The 27,279-nt window shown below is 39.6% G+C and overlaps 1 protein-coding gene across 4 annotated transcripts in view; it reads right to left on the reverse strand.

Annotated features, from left to right (window-relative positions):
• Window positions 1-27,279, reverse strand: part of Lmbr1 (limb development membrane protein 1) — a 175,947-nt gene that overhangs the window by 52,550 nt on the left and 96,118 nt on the right. For all 4 annotated transcript variants that reach the window (XR_005973313.1, XR_005973315.1, XR_005973314.1 and 1 more), the window contains 6 exons: window positions 15,530-15,610; window positions 6,604-6,680; window positions 5,980-6,057; window positions 2,997-3,070; window positions 2,697-2,787; window positions 1,363-1,429 (listed from right to left, as the gene is read on the reverse strand). Coding sequence is in view for 1 of the 4 variants with exons in the window: in XM_041640646.1 (XP_041496580.1) it covers window positions 1,363-1,429; window positions 2,697-2,787; window positions 2,997-3,070; window positions 5,980-6,057; window positions 6,604-6,680; window positions 15,530-15,610 (468 nt within the window). In the remaining 3 variants the exon portion in view is untranslated. The remainder of the gene's footprint in view (window positions 1-1,362; window positions 1,430-2,696; window positions 2,788-2,996; window positions 3,071-5,979; window positions 6,058-6,603; window positions 6,681-15,529; window positions 15,611-27,279) is intronic.

A 27,279-nucleotide genomic window follows, 5' to 3' on the forward strand; every position in this document is an offset into this window, starting at 1 on the left:
GGACAGCTGGGTCCAAGAGCTTCTCAGCTGCATTTTAATTGTTCCATCTTTTTTTTTCTTTTTATTTATCTCTATGGCAAACTACTCAGGAATTTAATTTGTCAGGCTTCAAAAAGTAAATTTCGCCATTAATTTGTTTTCTTTGTATTAAGTCTATACTAAGCATGTGATTTTTCTCCCACAAAATTGAAATACATTAATGGATATCAATTACTTTTAAATAACACATTATAATAAGTAAGGTTTGCAAAGGTTTAAAATGGAAAGATGGCTGATCACTACCATTATCTGCTTGACTGTCCTAACAGATGTAGCATTTAGCTTCAAATGGTGGCATAATGTGCATCTTTCAAGATTAGACACCATAAGCAGATGCGTCCTACTAATCAAACATGAAAGAGACATAACCACTAAACAAATGGCCCATGGAAAACAGGTCTCTTTAACACTTACACTTGAATTCTACTTTTTATTGAAACATAGAAGACTTTGGAAAATTTAGGAAGAAAACCACTTTCTGACATAGCTGCAACACTGATGGCGTGAGCTTCAAATTAAAAATGGAGGCAGTGTCTGAGTTAGAGCAACTCCCAGGCCTGCAGCTGCTATGGAAGCCAGGCCCAGAGTTCATAGATGAAATCTGTCTGGTCATTTTCCAATCATTAATTTCCAAAGTTAAAACCTAAGTCTAGAGAATTATATAGAACTGCCTACAAGAAACTTCTGCCTGAAATAATGTTTAGCCAAGCACAGCCTATAACAATGCTTTATAGAAAGAGCCAAATGACTTACGACTCAACTCTTTCAGTGACAAAAACCTGCCTGCACACTGACAATGTAAGGAAATGCTATGATTGGCAGGCACGTGGAAACAAGACAAAAAAGTATCTTGGAATTGGCGTGTGCTCCCAGGGCCTGCACATCATGCTCAGCTCTATTTTCATGGACACAAAGCAGCTTAAAGTAGGTTTACAAATTTTTAAAAGCACACACTAAACTATACATCTGGAAAGACATTTCATAAAAATTATTTTTATATTTTCTAGGCATTAAGCTTTTTTAAAAGTCACAAGTTTCCTCACTAGAAGATTCTTTCTGCCCAACTTGTGAATTAGTGAGGGAAAGAGTCTATTGTTTAGGAGAGGAATGCTTTAAGTGCTTAAAAAATAAATGGCCTTTGTTTAAGAAAAGCACTTGCTTTGGTACGGCCCTAAACACAAATCAAACACAAAATAATATAAGAAGAAGTATTACATTTTAAAGATGATTTTAAAAAACTTTACCAAGCAAAAGTTAGAAAGATTTAGTAAAGCTATCTACAAAGATAATGATTTTTAATGAACAGTTCTCAGTCAAATTTACCCAGTGTTCTTGACATCACAGGCAGAGCAGAGCTCAAGACAAGGATTGACACACAATTCCCAATGATCTGTGGAGAGAAAGGAAGGAAGTGAGTAGTAAAACAGCAGGGGGCAAAGAGCACACTCACAGACAGCACTCAGTACAGGGCAGATACCCAGAGCACTTGCTAGCTCCCTAATCACACTAACCATGAGAGTAAAATTTAAACAGAATAAGCCTTTCCTTTAATTTTATAGAAATTAAAGTTATTTCTATGAATTCCACAAAATACACATAGTATAGGTACAAATACAAAGTCAAAGAATATTTAAATCATACACATTTTATATTATTGATGCAGTTGTTAATTTGAAGCTTTGACAATGAAATAAAAAAGAATGCCTCTGGACTTCTGACTAAATCTTAAAGACAGATTGCTGACAAGTTCTTTTATATAATATCTACTCTGACCTGTTTGACTTTTATACAGTTCAGTCTTAAATGTGAAAACACTAGAAACCAAAATATCTAGACTCTAGTTATTCATTTTTCAATGTATCTTCTGTTTACTCTTTCATCTTCAATAGGAAGCACTGAAAGCACCAATTAGTATTTATATTCTCCTCAACTAGACACTGGCTACTGATTGACTTTAAAAAATCTGCACCTTATACATCTGGGTTGGCGGATAGACGGATATGTATGTATATGTGATATGTATTATAGAGGGGGTTCTTTGCCATATATACACATACATACAAACACACTTTAACTAGGCTGTAAATACAGACTACATAATAAAAACGGAAATGGGCCAGCAGCTTGTAACCATTCTTCTTAGGCAGCATGTGAGAATATTTTACAAAGACACATTTATTATGTAAGATAAGAGCCTTTATTGTTCTGGAGCCAATGACATATTGTATAAAGTCAAATTAGCCTCAGACCACACTGTTAATAAACAGAGCTCTTCCTTCTCACTTTAATTATTCAGAATTGAAATACTTTGTCTCAACTACTTGTAGCAACTAAGTTCTTCAGATTTCAAAAAAGTCCTGAAGTACAGTTAGCATAGTCCAAGTTACTCATTAGCAATATGTTTTCTTTAAGAAGAAAAAGGTCCTTTCAGGAGCATTCCACAAGGAGCTACCAAGCTCTGTAGTTCCATGCATTTACAAGTGAATGGACGCAGTCCAAATTACACAGAGCACATCCTTTGCCACTCACTCAGCATTCTGAAATCTTCCTTACAAATACCTATCAGCCCGGATAAGCCATTCAGGGTGATTACTAACTAAAGCCTGGTTTGTCTTGGAGCAAGAGGAAAGCCACCAGCACCTACCACTCTACCTTACCTTGGTCATCGTTGTGTCATCCTTCTTGGGTGTAAAGTTTCCAAAAAATCTGAGGCTGTAGAAACCAACTACAGAAGACACCATGAGATAGCTGTAGGAATGAAGGAAAAACGCTCCAAGGAAATGCACATTTCCCCAAGTCTGAAGCCCAGAGGAAAAACAAAACACAACCAGCCACTGGGCTTGAGAAGGACTGACTCGCTTTTTCTTCTAGACAAGCGTCTTACTAAATTACCCTTGTCCCAGGAACTAGACAGGAAACTTGTTAACAAACGTAACATTCAGCTGAAGAAAGGATACAAAATCAGAATGATTTCAAGTGCAGCTCCCACAAAGCCAAAAGTGGAGAGAGAGGCGCTTCCTATCCCAGGCCCCTGCAGGGAAAAACACTCCTCAGAACCAGTGACACCATTACACAGACAGTTCCAACTGGAAACATCAACCTTAGAATAGCGTGAGTCTTCCAAAGGATGACTGACCTAAGCACAAACTTGGCAGCACACTAATCATTTTAACAGGTTCAAAAATAACCTGAATAACTGTAAACGTACTTTTAAGTTTCTTGCCAAAATGATACCAATATGATTACTATTATAAAATAAAACAATCTGCTATTTGAGAAAAGCATCTTGAATGTTCTAGGGAGGTTTTTTAAATAGATAATAGTTTAGAGCAGAATACAGACATAAACCAAGGTAGAAGTAATATATAAAAATTATACCATAAATCCTGCCAAATTTAAGATATACTTACAAATAATGTATATCCAGTTTCCTTTTCCCAAATTTTTTCAATAATTTATTATAAAAGTGTAACTGCTAGCATATTTTTAAAAAAAATGTAAAGTAATTTAACACAATAAAAAGCAATGCATAAATTCTCACAAAAATTACCCCAATTTCAAGACCTACCTTTACCAAGAAACAAAATAAATAATGTTCAGATACTGATAACTGAGAGCAACCATCACTCCCCCATTAAAGCAGGAACAATATTTTCAAAGCTTACTGGTAGAGATTAAAGGATAATCTCTGAATGCACATCATCATTTCCCTGGTCATTTTAAATCACAATGGCAGCCAGACTAATAAAACAGAAACCAATAAATAATATCACACATTATATATACAATCTAATTTAGACATAAAGGAATAAGAATACCATGGCAATTCCATTCATAAATAAAGTGATGGCATGGGACTTATCATCTTTTTGTCATTTAAGAGAATACGGACAATGCCAAAAGCAAGTGGTCAGGTTTTAGACATGCCATCCCAAATTGGACCCTAAGAAAATCCCTTGTTGCAGGTGTCGGGTTCCCAATGCAGAGAAGAGGAGCCTCCTCCTTCCTCAAGGCAGGACCCAGAGGCAGTGGAGCACATGATTAGGGAGCGGCACACCATACCATCACGGTCCAGCATGCCATCACTGTCCATTCCTCCGCAAATGGAAGCTACGCTTTCATAAATTTTATATTAAATTCATCCATTTTTCTCTCATTATGCCTTTTGCTATTAAGACCTCTACCATGAACCCAGTGCTGGATAAGGAAAAGATCCTACTTTCCTACACTACAAAGGTATACTGGCCAAGATGGAAAGATGTTCTGGAATACTCACTCTCTCAAGAGAGACTAAGGGAAAATTAAAAAGAGTTCATACATTTACACAAGCATACAGGGAGCCCTGGGGGTACAAGTCACTCTACTGAACAGGAAGGAGATGACACAAAATGCACCCCACTTTTTTGTTCCACTATACTGGGGTGAGAGTCAACAGAAATCACAGGAGCAACTTCCTGGTGTGGGAATTCGGCATAAGAAAAAAGACAAAGCCGAGCTGCAGAAGAGGAGTGCCTTTGCAGCAGGCCCTCCAGTGAGAACTGACGGTGAAACAAGGTGATAGAAGGTGGCAGGAGGGCCCAGACACACTGCTGGTTGGGAAAGTCAAGACAATGGCTAAAAAAAATTAAAAGCAGGGTACCTCCATCTCAGATGAAAAGAAAGTAATTAAGACAGGGACTGACTTTTTTTTGACTTTTTTTTTCTGCGAGAAAAAAATGGCAACATCTGGCTTACGAGAAATATGACATAGTAAGATCAAGAGGGTCTTAAAGACACCACTATGAGGACTGGAAATCCTATTGACCTAGAAAAACAAAATGTACTTCAAAATGTAAATCAAGTAACATTTTATATATTCAAAAGCTACCAGGTCTGGTGGCCCACACCTGTTAATCCCAGTACAAAGGAGGTAGGAGCAGGAGGATCAGACATTCAGCCATCCTTGGCTCCAGAGGGAGTTTGAAGCCAGGCTGCGCTACATGAGATCCTGTTCAAAAACATAAACACATGAATGTGTGTGTACATGAGTGTGTGCATGTATGGGCATATGAGCATGCATGCACACATACACACACAGACACCACCACCATTAGCCGCAGCAGAAGAGGGGTATTTCCAAACTTTATAGACAGCTGGAAAAGTGTTGCAAGCTAAATAATGTGGCATACATCTGTAACCTCATCACTTGAGAGACTGAGGCAAGATCATTGCAAAAGGATGACAAAAGACAGCAAGTCAACTACAAATATTTAATGATATATCTCTTCCTAATTGAGCATATGTTCGAATATATACCAGAACCTAACAAAAATCATCAACTTTTTATTTGGGACTATTTTTGAGACACGGTCTTAATGTGTAGTCCAGGCTGGCCTTGAACTAAAACTCAAAACATTTAGTCTCTTAGGTGCTAGGAGTGTATGCACGATGCCTGTGCCACCAAGACTCGTGGAAGCACCAATCTTTAAACCAGATAAAAGTTAACTCATGAAAAAAGTACATCTGGACTCTCCTCCAATAACCACACATTTTAAACAAGTTTCATAAAACTTCTGACACTCATTTTCCTACACACACACACACACACACACACACATATATATATATACACAAATATGTAGCAAATTTGTTAAATCTAACTGATCTGCTCTTTATACAACACTGTTTTAAAGCATGCATTTTCTTTAAAGAATTCCAAATAAAAACTTCAGTAAAAATCAATATCATGTCTGATATTGAAGTCTATAAATAACACTGATACTTGAAAAAATGCCCTAGAAACCAAAGTGTGCATGAGTGCGTAAACATGTTTGTGAAAGCTCTTTATTCAGAGAAAGTCACAGGGCTTGGGATGCTTACATTCAGAAAGGTGTTTCCAGGAACTTACACAAAATATTCAAACACACATCTAAAAAGACTTTTGAATGCATTTAACTTTACCCTTGTTCCCTTTGGCATTGCAGTCTCATCAACCAGTAGGCAAAGAATATTACACGCCACCAAGAGGACCGAAATGAACTGCAAGAGAGAGAGAGAGCTGTCAGGTCCCAGTTTCAAACACTCCTTTTGACAGTGCACATCACCTGTGTCTTTCAGAATGGGGAAGTACAGTATATACAAGCACTCCGAGACAAACTGCAAGCATTTTGTAAATTATGATTTCAAGATTTATGACAGAAGGTAACAATACGGATGGATTTACTGTGTAGACTTCTCAGTGAGAAGTCCACAGCTCCCCTGACTTTCTAGGGCCATGCTCTAGCACAGCTCATCTTAGAAAGGAATTCCACTCCTGCAGCTTTTGGCGCAGCAGTTATGCTTTGTGTTTTCTTAATTCTACTCAAGCAAAACCTGCAGTTCCTGTTGCATGAGGAAGTGTAACCTTAAGGATTTATCTAATTGTCATTCATTTCCATTCTTTGCTGTGCTGAATTTTTACAAATTGAGATACAGACAGATTTTGATTCTGTTGCTAGAAACCCAGTTAACTGGAAACAGCTCAGCTAAAGGAAACAGTAAACAAAAGACAATACAGTTTATTTAAGCCAGCAAGCAACTTCTTACTGTTTCAATAAGAAGTAGAACCATAACAGCAGGATACACCAGATTTCTCTCCCATGCCGAAGCCTTTTTTCGCCTCTCTATTAGAAAGAAAAACAAAGTAAAAATTTCAGCAATTTCCAAAAATTCTCTCCAGGTTCATATTTTCCTCACATCTCATTATATTGTGACCAGTGTACATTATTTTTTGTTTTCTGAAAAACATAAATTTTAAGATAAATTGGTTTTTGTATTTTTATCTATAAACTATAAAAATCCATTTAAAATTAGCTTGCTACATTTAAAGTTCAATGCCATGAAGCTTAAATTTCAGCTTAGTAAAGACAATTTTGCTTTTAAGAAAATATATCATTAATAAATAGCTCACTTTTAGGATGACGAATATGTGTACTTGACACACATGTATATACTGACACAGGCAGATATTTGAGGGAATAAAGGAGTGTGAGTGATAATCCCCTCTAGTCTCAGGTCCCAAAGCTGAACATCTGTTTTCCAGAGGCTTTAAGGGAACTTCCCATTCTAGATGAAACAATCTACTTCATACCACACCCGATCCATGCTATGAACACTAGGGAAGAGAAACTGAACTTGAAAACCATCTCTAGATGTATTAGAGCAACAAGTTAAGGAAAGCAAGAGGCCAATATTGTGTGATGTAGTGGAGGTGAGCCCTCTCTGTGTGCATCCATTCCCAGCAAGGCAGTTTTCAATATGGAGTTAGTATGGGCCCAAGAGTCTGATAAATCAAGTAGAAGTCAAGAGACAATGCATGGCATGGGCCTTGAGTGGCTCAGCAGTTCAGAGCACCTGCTCCTCATCCAGACCTGGGTTTGGTTCCTAGACCCACATTGTGTGGCTCACAACCACCTGTAACTCCTGCTCCAGGGTTCTGTGTGTACCTGCACACATGCGGCACACATACAGCCAAGCAGACACACAAACACACACACACACACACACACACAATTTTTTTCCCTTTACATTTGTGAAAGAGGCAAAAGCAGCAGCAATGCTGAGGCAAACTCTCAGGAAACCCAACAAAGCCAAGGAGGAAAAAAAAAAAACCAAGAAGCTTGGAGTTAGCAAAGAAGTCAGAATTTTAGAGGGCAAAATCCCAGAGAGAAGAAATGGATTAAGAAGTAAGCCTGCCATGTAGATCCCTTCTTCCTTGAGACCTCAGTAGTGAGAATGCTATGAAAAGGAAGAGAGAGATATAGGTGAAAGGCAAAGCTGCCGGGCCCAACCTAAAGTCCACTAGGAAGTAGAGTCAGAACCAATGAAAAGCAATACCTTAGAAAAGAGACAGTCAGACAGTGTACGGCCACTCTAACAGCCTACCCAAAAGAAGAAAATGTCCTCCAGCTTCTATAATTTTAAGAAATATCCAGAAATCAGTCAAACATTATCAGGAGGTAAAGAAGAAACAGAGCCAACAGGAACAGACCCTCAATTGTCCACACACAGACTAACAAAAAGAGGCCTTAATTGATAGTCAACTAAATAAATGACAAAACAACAAAACTCACAAATAAATCTGAACCAATGAAAACAGCCAAATGAACATCCTAGAGCTGAAAAATACTGTAAATGTAAAATGAAATGAAAATGTTAAAAAAATGAAAAATTCAATAAGAAGTTTAAACAACAGTATGGCACATCTGGGAAATACTAAAGTAGAAGACAGACCAGAAGACAGCATGAGAGGCTAGGACACAGGAAACAAATGACAGAGAATGGGGAAAAGTCTAGTGTGTATTTAACCAGAATCTGAAGAAATCAAAGAAAATGGGACAGATAAAAACTGATAAGGGGGCCTGCTGGGTGCCACTAGGGCCTGGTGGATGAAGGACACTGACATTCCCACCTGGAGTAACTTACCCAGGGTGGGGAGGAGAAACCATCAGCCAGCTCTGGTGCCTGGTGGTCAGTCCATTAGAGTGAGCCAATATATGGTATGAGAGAGATAGAGAAGCAGAATGGCCTATGTTCTGTGGGGAGAGGCAGATCTAAAGAGGCAAAGGCAGTAAGGAACGGGCTGATGAGGGAAGCCTGCTTGCCACCTGAGGTCATGATGACTTCCAGGCCTGGGCTGCTGCCAAAGGCCATGAATGGGTCTATGGCCCTGTCTTAGCTGTGGTCTGTGTTGATGTTTGTGGCTCCTGTCATCACTGAAGGCCATGAGGATGCCTGAGGTCTGGGCTGTCATATGTGTCATGTTGGAGCCCGAAGGCCATCCCACCACAGGGGCCACCCTGAGTGAGTGGCCTGCACTGCCACCAGGGCCCAAGCTACAGCCCAAGACCATATCTGGGTTCATGATTTTACTGCAGCCAAAGTCCATACTGACAACTATGATTCCTGTTGCCATCAAGGGCAGTGCAATGCCTAGGAACCGGCCCACCACCTGGAGCCATATTGGTGTCTGAGAGCCACCCTGTGGCTGGAGCAATGCTGATCTGAGTGGCCTATGATGCCACATAGGGCCATGATGACATCTGGGCCCAGCTGCTCCTAGGAACCAGACAATGATCCCTCCATAATCAGGTCTCTATGTTGATGTCCTCGGCCCATGTTGCCACCAAAAGCCACAAGGATGCCATAAGTCTGTGCTACCACCTGGCCATGTTGGAGTGGGGACCATGCTTCTGCTGGGCCCATTCTGATCTGAGAGGCCTGCACTACCACCCTGGGCAATGGTGACAACTGAGCCCAAACTGTTGCTGATGCTCATATCTAGGTCTATGGCTCTAATATAGCTGCGGTCTCTGTTGATATCTGTTGCCCATGTTACCACAGAGGCCATGTGAACCATGTGTTAAAGTACAAGGGCTGAGCTAGCACTGGCTCTCACTGGCCCAGAGAGAGCAGCCCTCTCCGACTGGAGAGCTGACCCTGCCCCCTCATCCTGCCCCTCATAGGAGGCCCCCATGTGCACTTGGGAAAGCTGGCCCCAAGCTTCAACATGGGCATGGGAGAGCTGGGTCTGGCCCTCATCTGAGGGGTGGTGATCCCAGCAGCCCAGATAAACCAAGTCAGCTACCAACCAGGTATACATCTAGGGCTTTGAGTTGGCACTCCCCAATATCTACCCCAGCTATGACCTGCTAGAATACATGAGGGACATTTGGATCTCTATAACTTGGGGCAACAGCAGAAGATCTGAGAGGAGATAGTGAGGGTCCAGCACTGATAGTGTACCAGAAGCTAGAGGCCTTGAACCAGACCAACAACTCACTACACAATGAACATTTTCAAGTAAAGCTGTTTGGACAGAAAACATGATACACTGCAGCTGCCAGTGTCACTGAAACGAATAAAAAGGCAATAGAGATGCAGGGAAAATGGAGGAGGGGAGGGCTTTTGTTTGTTTGTTTAATTCATATTCTTATTTTTATTTTTATTATTACTTTAAAGTTTTTCTTGGTGGGGGACACTACAAGGGTGAAGGATAGATATGGAGAGACTAGGAAATGAGTGGAACTGAGGTTCACGATGTTAAATTCCAAAAGAATCAATAAAAAATTACGTTTTAAAAAATTGATAAGATAATGACCAATAAAGGTCTTGGAGAGATTAGGGATACAAGGGTCATACCTAAATATAACAAAAGCTATTTACAGCAAGCCGACAGCCAACCTTAAATTAAATGGAGAAAAACTCAAAGCCATCCCACTAAAATCAGGAGCATGACAAGGCTGTCCACTCTCTCCATACCTCTTCAATATAGTGCTTGAAGTTCTAGCAATAGCAATAAGACAACATAAGGGGATCAAGGGGATTTGTATTGGAAAGGAAGAAATTAAACTTTCGTTATTTGCAGATGATATAATAGTATACATAAGCAACCCCAAAAACTCTACCAAAGAACTCCTACAGCTGATAAACACCTTTAGTAATGTGGCAGGATACAAGATCAACTCCAAGAGATCAGTTGCCTTTCTATACACTAAGGATAAGGAAACAGAGAGGGAAATCAGAGAAGCATCACCTTTCACAATAGCCACAAATAGCATAAAATATCTTGGGGTAACTCTGACCAAGGAAGTGGAAGATCTATTTGACAAGAACTTTAAGTCTTTGAAGAAAGAAATTGAAGAGGACACCAGAAAATGGAAGGATCTCCCTTGCTCTTGGATTGGGAGGATCAACATAGCAAAAATGGCAATTCTACCAAAAGTAATCTATAGATTCAATGCAATACCCATCAAAATCCCATCAAAATTCTTCACAGACCTTGATAAGACAATAATCAACTTTATGTGGAAAAACAAAAAACCCAGGATAGCCAAAACAATCTGATACAATAAAGGATCATCTGGGGAGGCATTACCATCCCTGACTTCAAACTCCATTACAGAGCTACAGTATTGAAAACAGCTTGGTATTTGCATAAAAACAGAGAAGTCGATCAATGGAATCGAATAGAAGACCCGGACTTTAACCCACAAACCTATGAACACCTGATTTTCGATAAAGGAGCTAAAAGTATACAATGGAAGAAAGAGAGCATCTTCAACAAATTGTGCTGGCAAAACTGAATGTCAATCTGTAGAAGAATGAAAATAGATCCATATCTATCACCATGCACAAAACTCAAGTCCAAATGGATTAAAGTCCTCAATATCAGTCTGAACACATTGAACCTGATAGAAGAGAAAGTGGGAAGTACTCTACAACATATGGCACAGGAGACCACTTCCTACGTATAACCCCAGCAGCACAGACATTAAGGGCATCATTGAATAAATGGGACCTCCTGAGACTGAGAAGCTTCTGTAAAGCAAAGGACACTGTCACTAAGACAAAAGGCAACCCACTGACTGGGAGAAGATCTTCACCAACCCCGCAACTGACAAAGGTCTGATCTCCAAAATACATAAAGAACTCAAGAAACTAGACTGTAAAAGGCTAATCAACCCAATTATAAAATGGGACACTGAGCTGAACAGAGAATTCTCAACAGAAGAAGTTCAAATGACCAAAAGACACTTAAGGTCATGCTCAACTTCCTTAGCGATCAGGGAAATGCAAATCAAGACAACTTTGAGATATCATCTTACACCTGTCAGAATGGCTAAAATCAAAAACACCAATGATAACCTTTGCTGGAGAGGTTGTGGAGGAAGGGGTATACTTATCCATTGCTGGTGGGAATGCAAACTTGGGCAATCACTTTGGAAAGCAGTGTGGCGGTTTCTCAGTAAATTTGGGATCAGCCTACCCCTGGACCCAGCAATACCACTCTTGGGAATATACCCAAGAGATGCCCTATCATACAACAAAAGTATATGCTCAACTATGTTCATAGCAGCATTATTTGTAATAGCCAGAACCTGGAAACAACCTAGATGTCCTTCAATGGAAGAATGGATGAAGAAAGTATGGAATGTATATATATTAGAGTACTACTCCGCAGCAAAAAACAATGACTTTTTGAATTTTGCATGCAAATGGACGGAAATAGAAAACTCTATCCTGAGTGAGGTAAGCCAGACCCAAAAAGAGGAACATGGGATGTATTCACTCATAATTGGCTTCTAGCCATAAGTAAAGGACATTGAGCCTATAATTCGTGATCCTAGAGAAGCTAAATAAGAAGGTGAACCCAAAGAAAAACATATAGTCATCCTCCTGGATATTAACCTTCATCAGGTGATGAAAGGAGACAGAGACAGAGACCCACACTGGAGCACCGGACTAAAACCCCAAGGTCCAAATCAGGAGCAGAAGGAGAGAGAGCACGAGCAAGGAACTCAGGACCGCGAGGGGTACACCCACACACTGAGACAATGGGGATGTTTCTACTGGGAACTCACCAAGACCAGGTGGACTGGGTCTGAAAAAGCATGGGATAAAACCGGACTTGCTGAACATAGCGGACAGTGAGGACTGCTGAGAACTCAAGAACAGTGGCACTGGGTTTTGAACCTACTGCACGTACTGGCTTGGTGGGAGCCTAGGCAGTTTGGATGTTCACCTTACTAGACCTGGATGGAGGTGGGTGGTCCTTGGACTTCCCACAGGGCAGGGAACCCTAACTGCTCTTTGGGCTGACGAGAGAGGGAGAGTTGATTGTGGGAGGGGGAGGGAAATTGGAGGCGGTGGTGGGGAGGAGACAGAAATCTTTAATAAGTAAATAATAAAAGAAAAAGATAATGACCAATAGTTTTCAAATAATAAAATCATCAAGCCACAGCCACAGAAGTAAGAAGAGAAAGAAAGGCAGGCAAGCAGTTATACATACACACACAAAATGTTCAGGACCCTCAACTTCTGATCTTGGGAAACACAATAGATTTGAGGGGCAGTGAACAATACAAACCTAAATGACCTCATTTAACATTTTGAAAGTTTCTAGAACATGATGGCTAGGCAAAGGAACCAAGAAAAGCTCAGTTCATTCCTACCCAGAAAACATGAAATGTGCGTCTGAGAAAACCCAACTAACTGAGATCTTCAGAAACAAGATTGCAGGACAAATTAAGTACACCAAAAGTCTGCCAACGGTCACCTCACATATTCAACTCAGACACGAAACACTCCATGGCTAAAGACAAACATGAGGGAATAGTGCTTGATAGTTGCATGGGCCACAAGGAGAAATGCCCCACTATGGAGCAGGTGCCCTGGAGCAGTACTGCTTGGGTCCAGCCCAGTGAGATTTCAGAGACAGGCAACTGAATCAGTTAACTGCATTTCAATCCAAAGTTCCTTCCCCTCAGGGATGCAAAAAAATACCAGCATCCCCCCCCCCCAAAAAAAATGCCCATTTTCCTTTCAAAAAATGCCGAGCATGCAAAGAAGTAAAAAATAATATAAAACAAATAATATGAAACAAAACCAATCATTTGAAACTTATCAAGAGCTAACAAAGAATGTCAGAATTCACAGGCAAAGCGATCAGAAGTGCTTTTTACTAGTGATGGTTTCTATTGTTGTATTATCAACACCATGACCAAAAGAAACCTGGGGAGAGAGGAGTTTATTTCAGCTCACAGTTATAGTCCCTCATCTGAAGAGAAATCAGAACAGAAATTCAAGGCAGAAGCGTGGAGGAAGAACTGATGCAGAAGCCACAGAGGAATGCTGCTTACTAGCTTGCTCCTCCTAACATGATCAGACCGCTTTCTTACACCACTCAGGACCACCTCCCAAGGGTGGGTACCATCTACAATGAGCTGGGCTTTCCCACGTTAATCATTAATTTAAAAAAAAATGTCCACAAGCCAATTTAGTAGAGCATTTTCTCAATTGAGGTTCTTTTTTTCCAAATGACTTCAGCTGTAGCTCAGCAGTTCTTAACCTGCGGGTCTTGACCCTTTTGGGGGTCACCTAAGACCCTCAGAAAACAGATCTTTACATTCCGATTCATAACAGTAGCAAAATTACAGTTACGAAGTAGAGACAAAAACAATTGTATGGTTGGAGTCACTGCAACATGAGGAACTGTATGAAAGGGTCTCAGAATGAGGAAGGTTGAGAGCCACTGCTCTAGCTTGACAAAGCAATAGACAACCAGCACAGCTCTCAGAGGGCTACAGAACCCGCTCAGTTGGTGAAGGCCTTGCTGTGCAAGCATGAAAACCCGAGTTTAAACACCAGAACTGACGTGAGAAAGCCTAGTATAGTGCACAGGCTTGTAATTTCAGGGCGGGGGGGGCAGAGACAGGAAGAGCTCTAGGATGTCTGGCCAGGTAGTAGAGCCAAAACAGTGAGCAACAGATTCAAATAAAAAATAAATAAATAAATTTAAAATCTCAAAAACAAAGTAGAAAGCAATCAAGAAAGAAAGCCGATATTAACCGCTGGCAAGCACATGCACCCACAGATGCGCACACACATACTTTAGAGTGCTCTCATAACTATAGTCCTTCCTTTTTCCAACTAAGTTGGAGGAAATAGATTGAACAATGTCAATTATCAGCATGAAGATAACAGGCCCAAAGCAAAACTGAAAACCAGTGTCTGAGAATAAACTACAGCAGCGGGGATAAGAGACAGATCAGACCTGCAGAAGAAAGGCTGAGATGAGAAAACTGCAACAGAAACTATCCAAAACCAAACGAGCTCCAGAGAATCTGCAAGTAACTCAAGTCCCTGAAAAGGGTAGCACAAAGGAGAAAAGAAAAATATTGGAATAAATTAAGAGCCAAAATTTCTCAGGTGATATGAAAAGTATAAATTCTCACATCCAAGAAGCTTGATGAGCCAAAAACCAAGAAAGGTATTAAGGCACATCATAATTAAAGTGCCTTCTATCCGTCAGAAAAAGACATCTTAAAAGCACATTTTAAAAATCACATTGACAGAGAAGTTTTTACTTAATATTTCTCAAAAATAATGCAAGTGGGGCTAACAAGATGACTTGGTGACTGAAGATACCTGCCACCAGTCAAAGTCCACATGAAGGAACAGAAGAACCTATTCCTGCGGGTTCTTCTCTGACCTCCACACCCACTCTGGTATGTGTGCAGCCAGCCACATACAGAAAAAATCAACTCAAGTGAACAGATAAAGCCCCAACATCTTTGCATGTTAACATATTTGAAAAGTAACTTCAGGGGCTGGAGAGACGACGGCTCAGTGGTTTAAAGCATTTGTTATTCTTGCAGAGGCCTCAGCTCATCACACAGCTCCCACAAGGACTGGTAACTCCCACAACCACTGGTAACTCCAGTTATAGGGGATACAAAGATAGACATGCAGGCAAAGCATTCATAACATATAAAATAAACAAGCCTTTTAAAAAAGTAATTTCAGAGAATTTATACTTACCCTCTCCTATAAGAAAGACCAATGACTCTGAACACAGAAAGTTTTTAACACAAACTAAACTTTCATAAATTTTCAAATATTTTAAGACTATTTACAGTCTTTTTATAACTAACCAAGACTAACAAATAAGTCCAAAAGAAAAGTACAATACCTAATTTTGTCTTAAGGGTCTTTACATTCTCAAGTTCTTTCTCCAATTCCATTACGTTGTATTCCACTGATGAAGACAGCCCTATCAAAGCAAAAGTACTTGTAAGTGTAGCAGTGGATGCCTTAACACGGGAGAGCAGGTAGACCTGTAGCTAAAATACAAAACATCTGGTACTCACTGAGGGCTGGGAAGGACAACTGCTGCTGTGAATCACATAAAAGCTCACTCTTTAGAGTAGCGGTTCTCAAACCTGTGAGTTGTGACCCTTCTGGAGGTCAAATGACTCCTACAGAGGGGTCGCATAAGACCATCAGAAAACACAGATATTTACGTTAGGATTCATAACAGTAGCAAAATTACAGCTACAAAGTAGCAGGGAAAATAATTTTATGGTTGGGAGTCACCAGGACATGAAGAGCTGTAAAAACGTTACAGCAGTAGGAAGGCTGATAACCACTGCTCTAGAGAATCCAAACCCTTGAAGACTAACAATCACATTTCTTAGAAAAATGTCTTTCCTTGCTGGATCTCTTATACTAATCTTTCTTATCATGTGCTTACTATAGTAAGAACAAGGAGTCAAAACCTTCCGCTCTCCAGTTTGCTTCCCTAAAATTACAATTATCCCCAGTGTGGCTGGTGCTTCCATGACTTTCTTCACATTCATATTTAACTTCTGTCTTACATATGGGTTTTCTGACTCATCCAAACTCTTTGACAAATGTCAAACCAGACACATTAGTTGACTGTTTGCTATTGCCTGTCAATAAACATTTCCTAACAGCTGAGTATGCATATCACAATCTGGACGTGCCGCAGCTCCACTCAGCATTATTGCATTTGTCAATATTCTGGTGAGCATTAGCACATTCGGTTCATTTGTTTATATTACTTCTGTGGGGCAGATTTCCAGTCTGAAGTGGGCCACTTTCAGTTTTAAAAGCTTTTTAAGGTTTACAGTTCCCAAATGTTTTTATGTACTATAATAATTCAAATTATTGTAATAGTTTCAACTTCTATCAACAGGTTTTGAAAATTCCTGTTTTCAAAATGCCTATATCATCCATCACTCACATTGGATGCAGCCAACTGTTGAACTTTTGCCAAAGTGATAGGCTACTTAAATGCACATTTCCCTAAATGCATCGGACTGTACCTCGTGTTTCTCATATGGGTTTCCTCCACTCCTACTTTCTACTTGTCTCCTCAATGGTCTATGTACAGTATCTTCCTAGTCTTTCTGCTCAATCTCTTAAATCCTGAAACAGATGATTTTTAAATCCCCAGATACAATGTGTCAGGTTAGGCTTCCTCCACTGTTAAAGGATTGTTTTCATTATGAATGTGCATTTGGTTGCTGAAGGTCTCCCTTATTACATCTCTAGGATTGTTACTTTTTTTTTTCTTGGTTTTTTGAGACATGGCTTCTCTGTATAGTTTTGCAGCCTGTCCTGGACTCACTCTATAGACCAGGCTGGCCTCGGACTCACAGAGATCATGTACATGCCTCTGCCTCCCAAGTGCTGAAATTAAAGGTATGTGCCACCATCGCCCAGCTACATTTTTCTTATAAAATATATTTTATCATTTCATATTGATCATTTTCTTAAATGTTCTGTGACCTAAATTCTATTTTGAGAACTTTTAAGTTTTACTTCCTTTTAGGTTTTACTTGCCTTGCATTTGTGTGCATGTGTTTCTCTGTAATCATTATCTAGATCTTATTTGAAGTTTAATCTCTTAAATCAGTTAAGAATTCATTAGAACCCAGTAGGTGGTGGCATATGCCTTTAATCCCAGCACTTGGAAAGCAGAGGCAGGAGGATCTCTGTGAGTTCAAGGCCAGCCTGGTCCACAAAGTGAGTGACAGCCAGAGAAACCCTGTCTGGGGGTTGGGGGAACATTTGTGATAAGCAAATGAACTTGACTCCCTATTTAAAACAGCAAAGCAACTCACTGAAGAGGCCAACAGGAAACTTTTCAGTAAAGGTTAACCCTGGATATATGCGTATGTACAAACAAAACTAAATAAACTCAGTAGGTTATATATGCATTTGTGTATATGTGTGTTTATGTGTAATAATAATAATTAGAGAGGACATCAGAAATTTGGAAGGGTAGAGTAGTTGGAGGGGAAATAGAAAGGACCAGTGATGGAGATGCAATGCTCATGTATGAAATTCTCAAAAGTGAATAAAACTATTTATAAAAGAAAATACATAAACAAGCAAGCAGAGAAACCAGGCAACTGGAAGCCCTAGTGTCAGGAATCCTCTTACAGTAGTATGGGGAACAGACAAAACCCTGAGTGAATGAAGTCCTGAATGATTGTGTGTTGTTGATATGTTAAGGACTACAAAGCCTCAGACCCATGGGAAAACAAATGGCAAAGCCTTCCTTCCTGATCCAAGAGCAAATGTTGATTGTGAGTGCAGAAAAATGTCTACCATAGCTTTCTTCCCCAGAATTATTTATGGCCTGAAGACTGCAGCCCTTCAGAGATTTCCTATTCAGATAAACTAAACCTTGTTCAATTATATGCAATAACCCTGCCTCCCTATTCAATTCAATATAAAGAACATGCTGAGTTTTTGGCTTGCTTTGGTTTCTCTAACAGAGAGCCCAGTCCAATTGAATCCAATTTCTGTATCTGTCTTTTCTTCATTGACCCTTAGAAATAACAGAATGACAAGAAGAATAAATAAAGCATAGGAGGTAAGAATGCCAAAGACCCCTTCAGTCAGGTCTGTCCCTGGAGCCTTGATGAGCACAGCACAGCAAGAACAAGTCAGTCTAATCACCTAGACTCCAGAATGAAAGCTCAGGAGTGCTTCCTGCCTCAGCAAGAAAAGGTGAGAGGGGAAGGAAAACTGCAAAGCTTTGGCTTTATCAGAGAAAATGCAAGCAGGACCTGAACAAAATGATGCTCTAAAGTAGCCCACCCTCATTCATTCTGTTCGTCTATAGCCAATTCACCCTATTACATTCAGTAAAATACAATACCTGCATTCTGAATAACTCAGTACATCAGCTTTCCACACTACTGTCCTAGTTTTCAGTGAATTTTAAGTTTTATCTTTATCAGAATAAAGTGTGCACGAAGCTCTGTGTCAAGCATTTGCTTGGACTTGTTTCAATGCCCACTTCCTCCTAATGCCACCTCTCCAAGGGGTGTTTTGCTGATTCTTCACCAAAGCAGAAGAGAGAAGCAGAGAGAGGAAGGAATCACAGAAAGAATACCTCTCAAGGGCATGCCTCCAGTTCCTTGAAGCTAAGATCTACCTTCTAATGCATGTTTCTCAACCTGAGGGTCACAACCCTTTCACATGGGTCACCTAAGACCATCAGAATACATATTTACAATTCACAACAGTAAGCAAAATTACAGTTAGAAAGTAGCAACAAAAATACTGTTATAGTCAGAGGTCACAACAGAAGAAACTGTATTAAAAGGTCTCAGCACTAGGAAGGTTAAGAACCACTGTTGTAACGTTTACAGCATCTTGCAAACTATCACGACCAGCTAGAGCCTTTAATCATGAGCCTACAGTTTCAACACTGTTTTTGAGAAGTCTGCAGCAATTCTCAGTCTTACCCCAGAAAAGTCTGCTTGTCAATGACACTGTAAATTGTGCATGATCTTTGTTCTCAATATTCTTGCTCTGAATACAGTGAGCATTTTCAATCTCAAAATTCACAGATCAGAGCAATTTCTTGATCCTGTCATTTTTTTCATCATATTTTTTCTTTATCCCTTTCTGGAAGGAATGTCTTGATAGCTAGAGGCTAGCTCTACTGAAGGGGGTCTCTCAAATTCTTACCTCTTACACTTTACTTATTTTTGTCATTCTGGCTTATTTTCTTACGTCTAAGTCAATGCTCCAGGTGAAAGTGGCCTTCTTGTCCGACTCAGGGTATGAGAAGTGGTTCATCTCGAGCCATTCCTCCCCCATGCACCCATATCTACATGCCCATGCCTGCTGTGTTCACATGGGAGGCTTTCCTCACTCACCAGTCTTGGTTGTTTGCATTTTAAGAATGAAGTTATGAGAGATAAATGCTGGTCTGAACTTCAGACAAGATGAGTTTCACTCATAAGAATCCAATGATTCCCTTTGCTAGAGCTGCAGAGCTTTCCTCCCGGGCAGGTTCCTGAGAGGAACCCTCCTGATCTCCTTGTCAAATAAAGTTCAGCAGTGCAAGTGGAGGATGGAGCCTATGTATTTTGTCTGAACGCACTCCCACCCTTCTAAAGTGGACAAGAGGCATGTGTCTGGCACCTTGGATAGAAGCAAAGGACATGGAGCTTAAGCCATTCATGACAGCTTTTCCATGAGTGCTCCCTTTCTTCCTTCATACTACCTCACCTGGTGGTGCCACTTTGGGACTTTGGGGTATTCTAAGGTATAAATCAAGCATAGATGATTTAGGAATGGGTTTCTTTTATTCTTTTAAACTGGTTAATTCCAACATTTTCTTGTCTACTACATTCCAAAATTTTTATTGTGGTTTTTCTTCTTGGAATTCTCTGTCCTCTTAGATTTTAATTCTCTGAGACTCACTGTTCTCACCCGTGGAATTGCAAGTACCTATCAGGATGTTTTCCACTAAGCCACAAAACTCAAAGTAACTTAAAAATAAGTAAATAGAAGCCGGGCGGTGGTGGCACACGCCTTTAATCCCAGCACTCGGGAGGCAGAGGCAGGCGGATCTCTGTGAGTTCGAGACCAGCCTGGTCTACAAGAGCTAGTTCCAGGACAGGCTCCAAAACCACAGAGAAACCCTGTCTCGAAAAACCAAAAAAAAAAAAAAAAGTAAATAGTTTCACATAATTAGGATTTAGGAATTTAGGAGACAGAGCAAGCCTCTGTGTAGTTTTCCAACAGCTCAACAGTGACATCAAGGGACTAAACTGCCTCCCGCAGCTAGACTAATGTGTGAGGAGTGGGGCTTTTCCCTCTAGGCAGGGCAAATGTGTAGACTATTTATTCTGCCTTGTCTTTATTTCATCTTTCCCCAGCTACAAGGACTTTTATTGATTTTTTTTCCTCAGGTTTACAGGTAATGTCAGTGCTTACATTCTCATTTGGAGCTCTCATACTTGGATAGATTTTTTTCATTATAACAGTATAAACAGCCTTAGCCTACAGTATAAACATATTTCAGTATAAACAGCCTTAGCCTATAACCTGTTGCTATGTATAAAGTACTGTGTCAAGGTAAAAGCGCTCACCACCATGTTAGCCAATCATCTTTCCTCCCAGTCCTCATCTTCCTGAAATATTATTTCAAGTACAATGGTACTAATGGTACATTTTTCCTTTAGTGCAGAAGTTAGAATAGTGCCTGGCATAAATTCAGTGCTCAGTGCAGAGACATGAAATGAGTATATGAATATTTTTTTGCCCTAATCAATAAGTAACATCTTGCCGGAAAGTGGTGACCTTTAATCCCAGCACTTGGGAGGCAGAGGCAGCGGAGCTCAGTGAGTTCAATGCCAGCATGGTCTACACAGTGAGTTCCTGGACAGCCAGGATTGTTACACAGAGAAACCCTGTCTTGAAAAACCAAAAAAAAAAAAAAAGTAACATCTTTGGGAACGTGTAACCTTTTACAACTGCATACGTTATTTAGTGACCTGTAGCAAGTCAGAGAGGTAAGTTTGATGCTGAACTATCTATTTTAAAGATATTTTTACTAAAAACAATTTTTCATATAATATATTCTGATAATTCCACTGCACTGCCCCAACTCTTCCCAGATTCTCCTCACCTCCTTCACCCTCCTAACTATACTTTCTTTCCTTTCTTTTCTTCTCTCTTTGGAAAACAAACAGGCTGAACATTTCTTACTTTTTAAGAAATTTGAAAAATTAAAAAAACTTTTCTTTGATGAAAAAAAAGAAAACAAACAGGCCAACAAAAAACAAATCAGAATTTTGTTCTATTTTCAAGATAAGGTTTCTCTGGGTAGCCCTGACTGTCCTGGAACTCACTCTGTAGACCAGACTGACCTAGAACTAAGAGATCCACCTGCCCCTGCTTCATAAATGCTGGACTAAGGTGTAAGCCACCACTGCCTGGCCAGATTTTTATTTAAAGAAAGAAAAGAAAAACAATAAATATATATACACACAAACAAAACCCATAAAAACAAAAAAAAGGCAGAAACCATAATATATAAGCAAATAGGGATGAATACAAAAAGAATGCCCAAACAAAGCAATATGAGACAAAAGTTTTCAAAAATACCATTGAGTTCATTTTCTTTGTTTTGTTTTGTTTTGTTTGATGGCCATCTACTGCTGGTCCTGGGGCCTAGCCTTAAGTGTTGTTAATATACCCAATGAGACTCTATTGGAGAAAACCAATTTTTTTGCAAGTGGTTTGTCAATTGGATATAGTTTCTTGGTTAGGGATGGGAGTTTGTGTCTACTTTCTCCTCTCAGTGCTGGGACCCTGTCTGGCTTGAACCTGTGCAGGTCCTGTACACACTGCTATGGTCTCTGAAGGTTCATATGTGCATCAGTCCTATTGGAAGACACTGTTTCCTTGGAGTCATCCATCCCCTATTGCTCTTGCAATCTTCCCACCACCTCTTCTTCATAGTTTCCTGAGCCCTGAGGGGAGGAGGGGTTTGATGGAGACAGCCCATTGTGAACTGAGTATTCCAAAATCCCTCACTCTCCACATTACTCAGTTGTGGATGTCTGTGGTGGTAGGCCGCGGTACCCTTCTAACTTTTGATGGTGGCTGAGCAAGACACTGATGTATGGGTAGAGCAGAATGTTATGTATAGGAGTCATTTGATTGCTATATTCCTTTAGCAGGACAATAGTATTTGGTTTTCCCCTAGGCCCATGGCCTACCTAGTCTCAGGTTCTTGGCTACCTAAGCAATGGTCATGCATGGGTTTCTCCTCCTACAGTGAGCCTTAAATCCAATCAGAGAGTGGTTGGCTCCTCCCACAATGTATGTATCACTATTGCACCAACAAATTAGGCACGTAGGTCAGTGTCATAGATCTCAGAGTTTATAGTTGGGTTAGTGGTCACCTTCTCCTCTAGTAACACAGAGAGTACCTTCCAGAACCATATACACTAGGGCGAAGGCTCTAGTTAGGCACCAGTTCAACTTCTCTGCTGAACTCTCTTTTGTATGCATTTTTTCACATCATTTCTGGAAGTCAAATTCTTATAGGATAAATTATCTTTTAAATCCCTGTTCAGGCCAGAAGCATAGAGCACTGACATAACAGAGGTATACATGTCCATGTAGCAATCTCTCCTACAACCCTCTCTGGCTTTGAATCTGCATTCAAGTTTCAGCTTGATGAATTTTTCCTGCTATTTACATTACCATCTTTTCTCACTTGTTATTTTCTCTCCATCTAGATATGTGCTTACCTGTAGTCCATGTTTACTATTTCATTAATGATTTACTTCTCCAATATTCTGATCTATGTTTCACAAGAGCTTTTCTACTACACTTGTGCTTCCATTGTCTTTTCTACTCTTTGGCCATCCTCCTTTAGTTTTTACACTGAGTCCACCTGGTACTCTGTATGCCTGCATAATATCAAGACCTTTACTCTGATCAAACCTGCAAAGTAACACATTTACAAGTTCTAGGGCTTAGGATTGGGCATCTTTGGATAAGCATTATTCTGTCTACCTTAATAAATATTTTTTATTTCCTTTTATTTTTTAAGCTCTGGGTAGTTTTGTTTTCTAATACACTTCCCTGGCCCATCTTGATACTTTTGGAGGTTAGGTACAAATTCTGTCTTGACTCTCGAATTAAACAACAGTAGGTTTCACCTGTCGTGTGATCCTCTTCCTCACTGTCTCTGAACAAGTGCCCTGCTTCTGTTTTCTGTCTTCACTGTTGTTTCCTTTGAAAGATAGGTGGTCCTTCAAAAAGCTGGAAGGTAGCTAGCTCTTGGTCTTGGGGACTAAAGGGCAAGTAGCCAAAAGAACTGACTCAGAAGGAGGCAGCTAACCTGAGTAGTAGGGCAAACAGTGACCATTCTCAAGCAAAGGTCCAAAGGAGTGCTGGGCCACATAGGTCTCACTATAGAGATTCAAAGGCCTTCTTTTCTAAGCCCCTAGAAAAGTCACAGATCCTCAGTCCTCCTGTTGTCCCTCTCTCATTTTTCCCATCTCTGGAGACAGAGAGCCAACGCCACATGTTGGCTAGAAGTTCCATGCTGTCTCCAGAATGCCTTGGCTTCATTATTTTATTCATTAATATCCAACTTACACTTTTACAAAAGTAGGGTTAAATGTAGCAAAGAGATACTCAGGCATTATGAACCAAACCTACTACAACTTGACTATAAATTTAGTTTTGGGGTTCTGGCAACCAAAGCAAAAAAGAAGCAATTAGGTTACAAAGTTAGTGGGCACCTCCAAAGGAAAGAGGACTTGCAGAGGACAGCACAGCACTGTAAGACTGTCAAGTATCTTTAAATAAAATTGCAAAATATCTAACAGTGATATTTTACTTCCAGTAATTAGTTTGAGGCTGGGGAATAATTGATGAACATTCTGAACTTGGAAAGAGAATGGTTACCAGGACAGTATTCCTGGTGTGGTGTCAATCTGAAATTAAGTGAAGAGACTAGCAGCCTACCTTGTGATATGTCTACATAGCTCAATACAAATTTCTATAATAATGAATGCATACTTCCTCAAAGAAAAAAAGATGAAGTGACATTTTTTAAAATTTTATTCTGTGTTCACGTGTGTCCCCCTCCCCAAATGTATGTGTATGCACCCACATGCATACAATGCCATCAGAGTCCAAAAGAGGGTGTCAGACTCCCTGTAACTGGAGTTGTGGATGGTTTTAAGCTATTGTGTGGATGCTGAGAATTAAATCTAAATCCTCTGGTAGAGCAACCAGTGAGCCATCTCTCCAACCCCCTGAAGTCACATTTCCAAAATGTGCTATTATTTTAGGTGGTCCAACTCCAGACACACAAGAGTTAATTGGTCAGTACTATCTTTCATATAAAATCAAGAGCACATTCCGACTTTCCTCAGATAAGTCACCTGAAATAACAGTTTTCCAGGACATTCCCTTCCTTCATTACATGGTAATATATTAATAACCAAGCGAAAATGTGGGAGAGAATCCTACATTATAAATGACCAAAAGCCAACAATGGCTAGTATGTGGACTTATGACATACTGTAAACACTCAACTATTATGTAAATTTAAGTTGCATCAAAAATGAAAATATCCTAAAAACCATATTATCATTATTTTATTTCAAAACAAACCTAAAATGTTTAGTGTCAGCATTGTCTAGTCAATAAGTCAAATTGTAGACAAAAACCTGTTTGGACAAGTCCTGAAAAATAAAAAGGGATTCTCCAAGAAAACCACAAAGCAGCTCATTTAAGGTCAATTTCACGGTATTATTCTGTTTTTCTTCCAGCCCCGACATAAGATTTCACTACCTCAAAGGAAATTGTAAGAGTATCTATTTGCATTCCCCCCAGGTGATTGGCAGTTCAACACCAATTAGTTCAAAATTACACTGTTACTAGCATGCAATAAAAACAACACCTTTCATCTTCCTTACACAGGTAAGAATACCTTCAGAGCCAATAACTTTGATCAAATGAGTATTTTGATCCTGCCCCACCCATGTCTTTGGATTCAGGAAAACTAATAGCTGAAGGCATTCTTCCCAGCTTTATTCGTAAGCTGAAGAATTGGTGTGGTACTGAAAATATTTTGCTCCCAAGATAACAAAATTTCCCAAACTTCAGCATTTCTCCAGTAACTGAGCTGCCCTTTTACTTTTTCCAATGCACAAAAACAGTCTCAAAATACAAGATAGCTTCAGCTGTTCAAGATATTATTTATTTTAAAATATACAGTATATTTTAGAAGAAATAAGCATTTGAACTTAGGCATGTACATAATTCAAATAGCTTGATGAAATAAAACTATTTCCACAAACAATTCTGATCTTTAAATAATTCAGGGTACTAAACTTAGTCTCCTTGAATATTATGTGGATGTAGAAATCTCCAGCATAAACAGATTTTCTTTATTTTTTAATTTAGCATACAAACAAAAAAGGGTAGATCAGAAAATCTGATCCAAGTAAGTATAAAGTTTTAATTGCTTACAACTTTAAATGTGACCAACAATCCCATCTCCAAGAATGGGAGATTTTTCAAGTTCTGATATTATTTCAAGTAACTTGGTCAGAAAAGCAACTGTTCAAACCCAAGGTTCCTAATACTTCACAGAGAAAAAAGACTGTCCCCAGAGACACCACACCATGCTCCACAAACCCGATGAGTGAGGCACCTGGAAGCTGGAGCCTCAAGTCCAAGTGTCCAGTGAATCTGTTTTTGTGTACTAACACTGAAGCTGCCTGTAGAGGAAACAGGCACACACATACAAGCTCCATTTCTGTGCCCACTCTATTTGCAACACTCATATTTATTAACATTGCAATTTCTATTGACTTCTAACATCACCTGACCATGAACCTGTGTTATAAGACTTCTGATACCCAATACAACTGTGGACATGCAAACATACTTTCACTATAAATAACTATAATCAAGGGCAAAAATATTAAAAACAAACAGCTTTAGGAGTATTATAGAATGTTAGGTGCAATCAAAATAATGGTTTGGTCCTTTTCTATTTCAGTTACAAGCACAGTAGATATTGAACTAGATACGATGTTAAGAGTAACCCTTTACCTTTCATATTTGATGCTACCATTAGTAACACTATCGTTCACATAGACTGTGGTTGGGAGGAAGCTGACACATACTGAATCCTCATTCCATTTTTTAAAATGTGAATTTTATAATACAACTTCTCTTATAAATTCTATAGGCTATGACACAGGCTCCACAAGCTTCTTGCTTGTTTTCCAAAGCTGCCATCCTTACTGGCATTTTAGTTTATATTTCCCACAGTCACTCATTTCATCTTGCATCAAAAATTTGTTTGGACTACATTTTATTGTCATGAAAGTGACTAAAGAGCCCAAGAAGCCAAATAAATTATGGCATCTGTCATTGTTTTATCTATGAATACATATGCTTTTCAGAGATACATATCAGGTCTAGGCTGTCTGACTGTGTCCAAATACTTCACATAAAAGCCCAGAGCTGAATCCAAGATATTTTCTTCCCTAAAATGACATATGTATGTATGTGTTTATGTGTATGCTAGGCAAACAGATATATATACTTATAATCTACTATATACTTTGCATATGGTATATATGTATATATATAATCCCTATTCAAAGAAGGTATTCTTTATTCAGTGATTTATATACATACATACATACATACATACATACATGATATTCTATATGAATCAAGTATTCTTAGTGTGTGGAATGGTTCTGACAGTTCAGATTCTGTGGCCACAACAGCAGGGAAAACACCTCACTCCCACCACACACAATTTTTCAAATGATCACTGCTAGAACCTAGAAGATTTCCCTAGGACAAAGCCAAGAAAACTTCCATATTTGCCATATGAATGATGTCAGAAAAGCAGCAGCCCAACTGCCCGGTGGTCCTGCCAGTGACACAGGGAAAGGCCTGACAGAAGGCTATATGAAAAAGCAGCCAGAGATGTATCCCAAGTCAGTGTCCTCACAAAACTCTGAAACTCAGCTTCTAAATAGCAAGAGTCAAACACTGACAATGACTCTGAGACTAGCTGAGAGGGTACCCAGGTCCAGGGAGAGGCTG

The sequence above is a fragment of the Microtus oregoni genome, unplaced genomic scaffold (genome assembly GCF_018167655.1).
Source record: "Microtus oregoni isolate MIOR12 unplaced genomic scaffold, Mior012 000064F_ref0000363, whole genome shotgun sequence".
Taxonomy (NCBI): Eukaryota; Metazoa; Chordata; class Mammalia; order Rodentia; family Cricetidae; genus Microtus; species Microtus oregoni.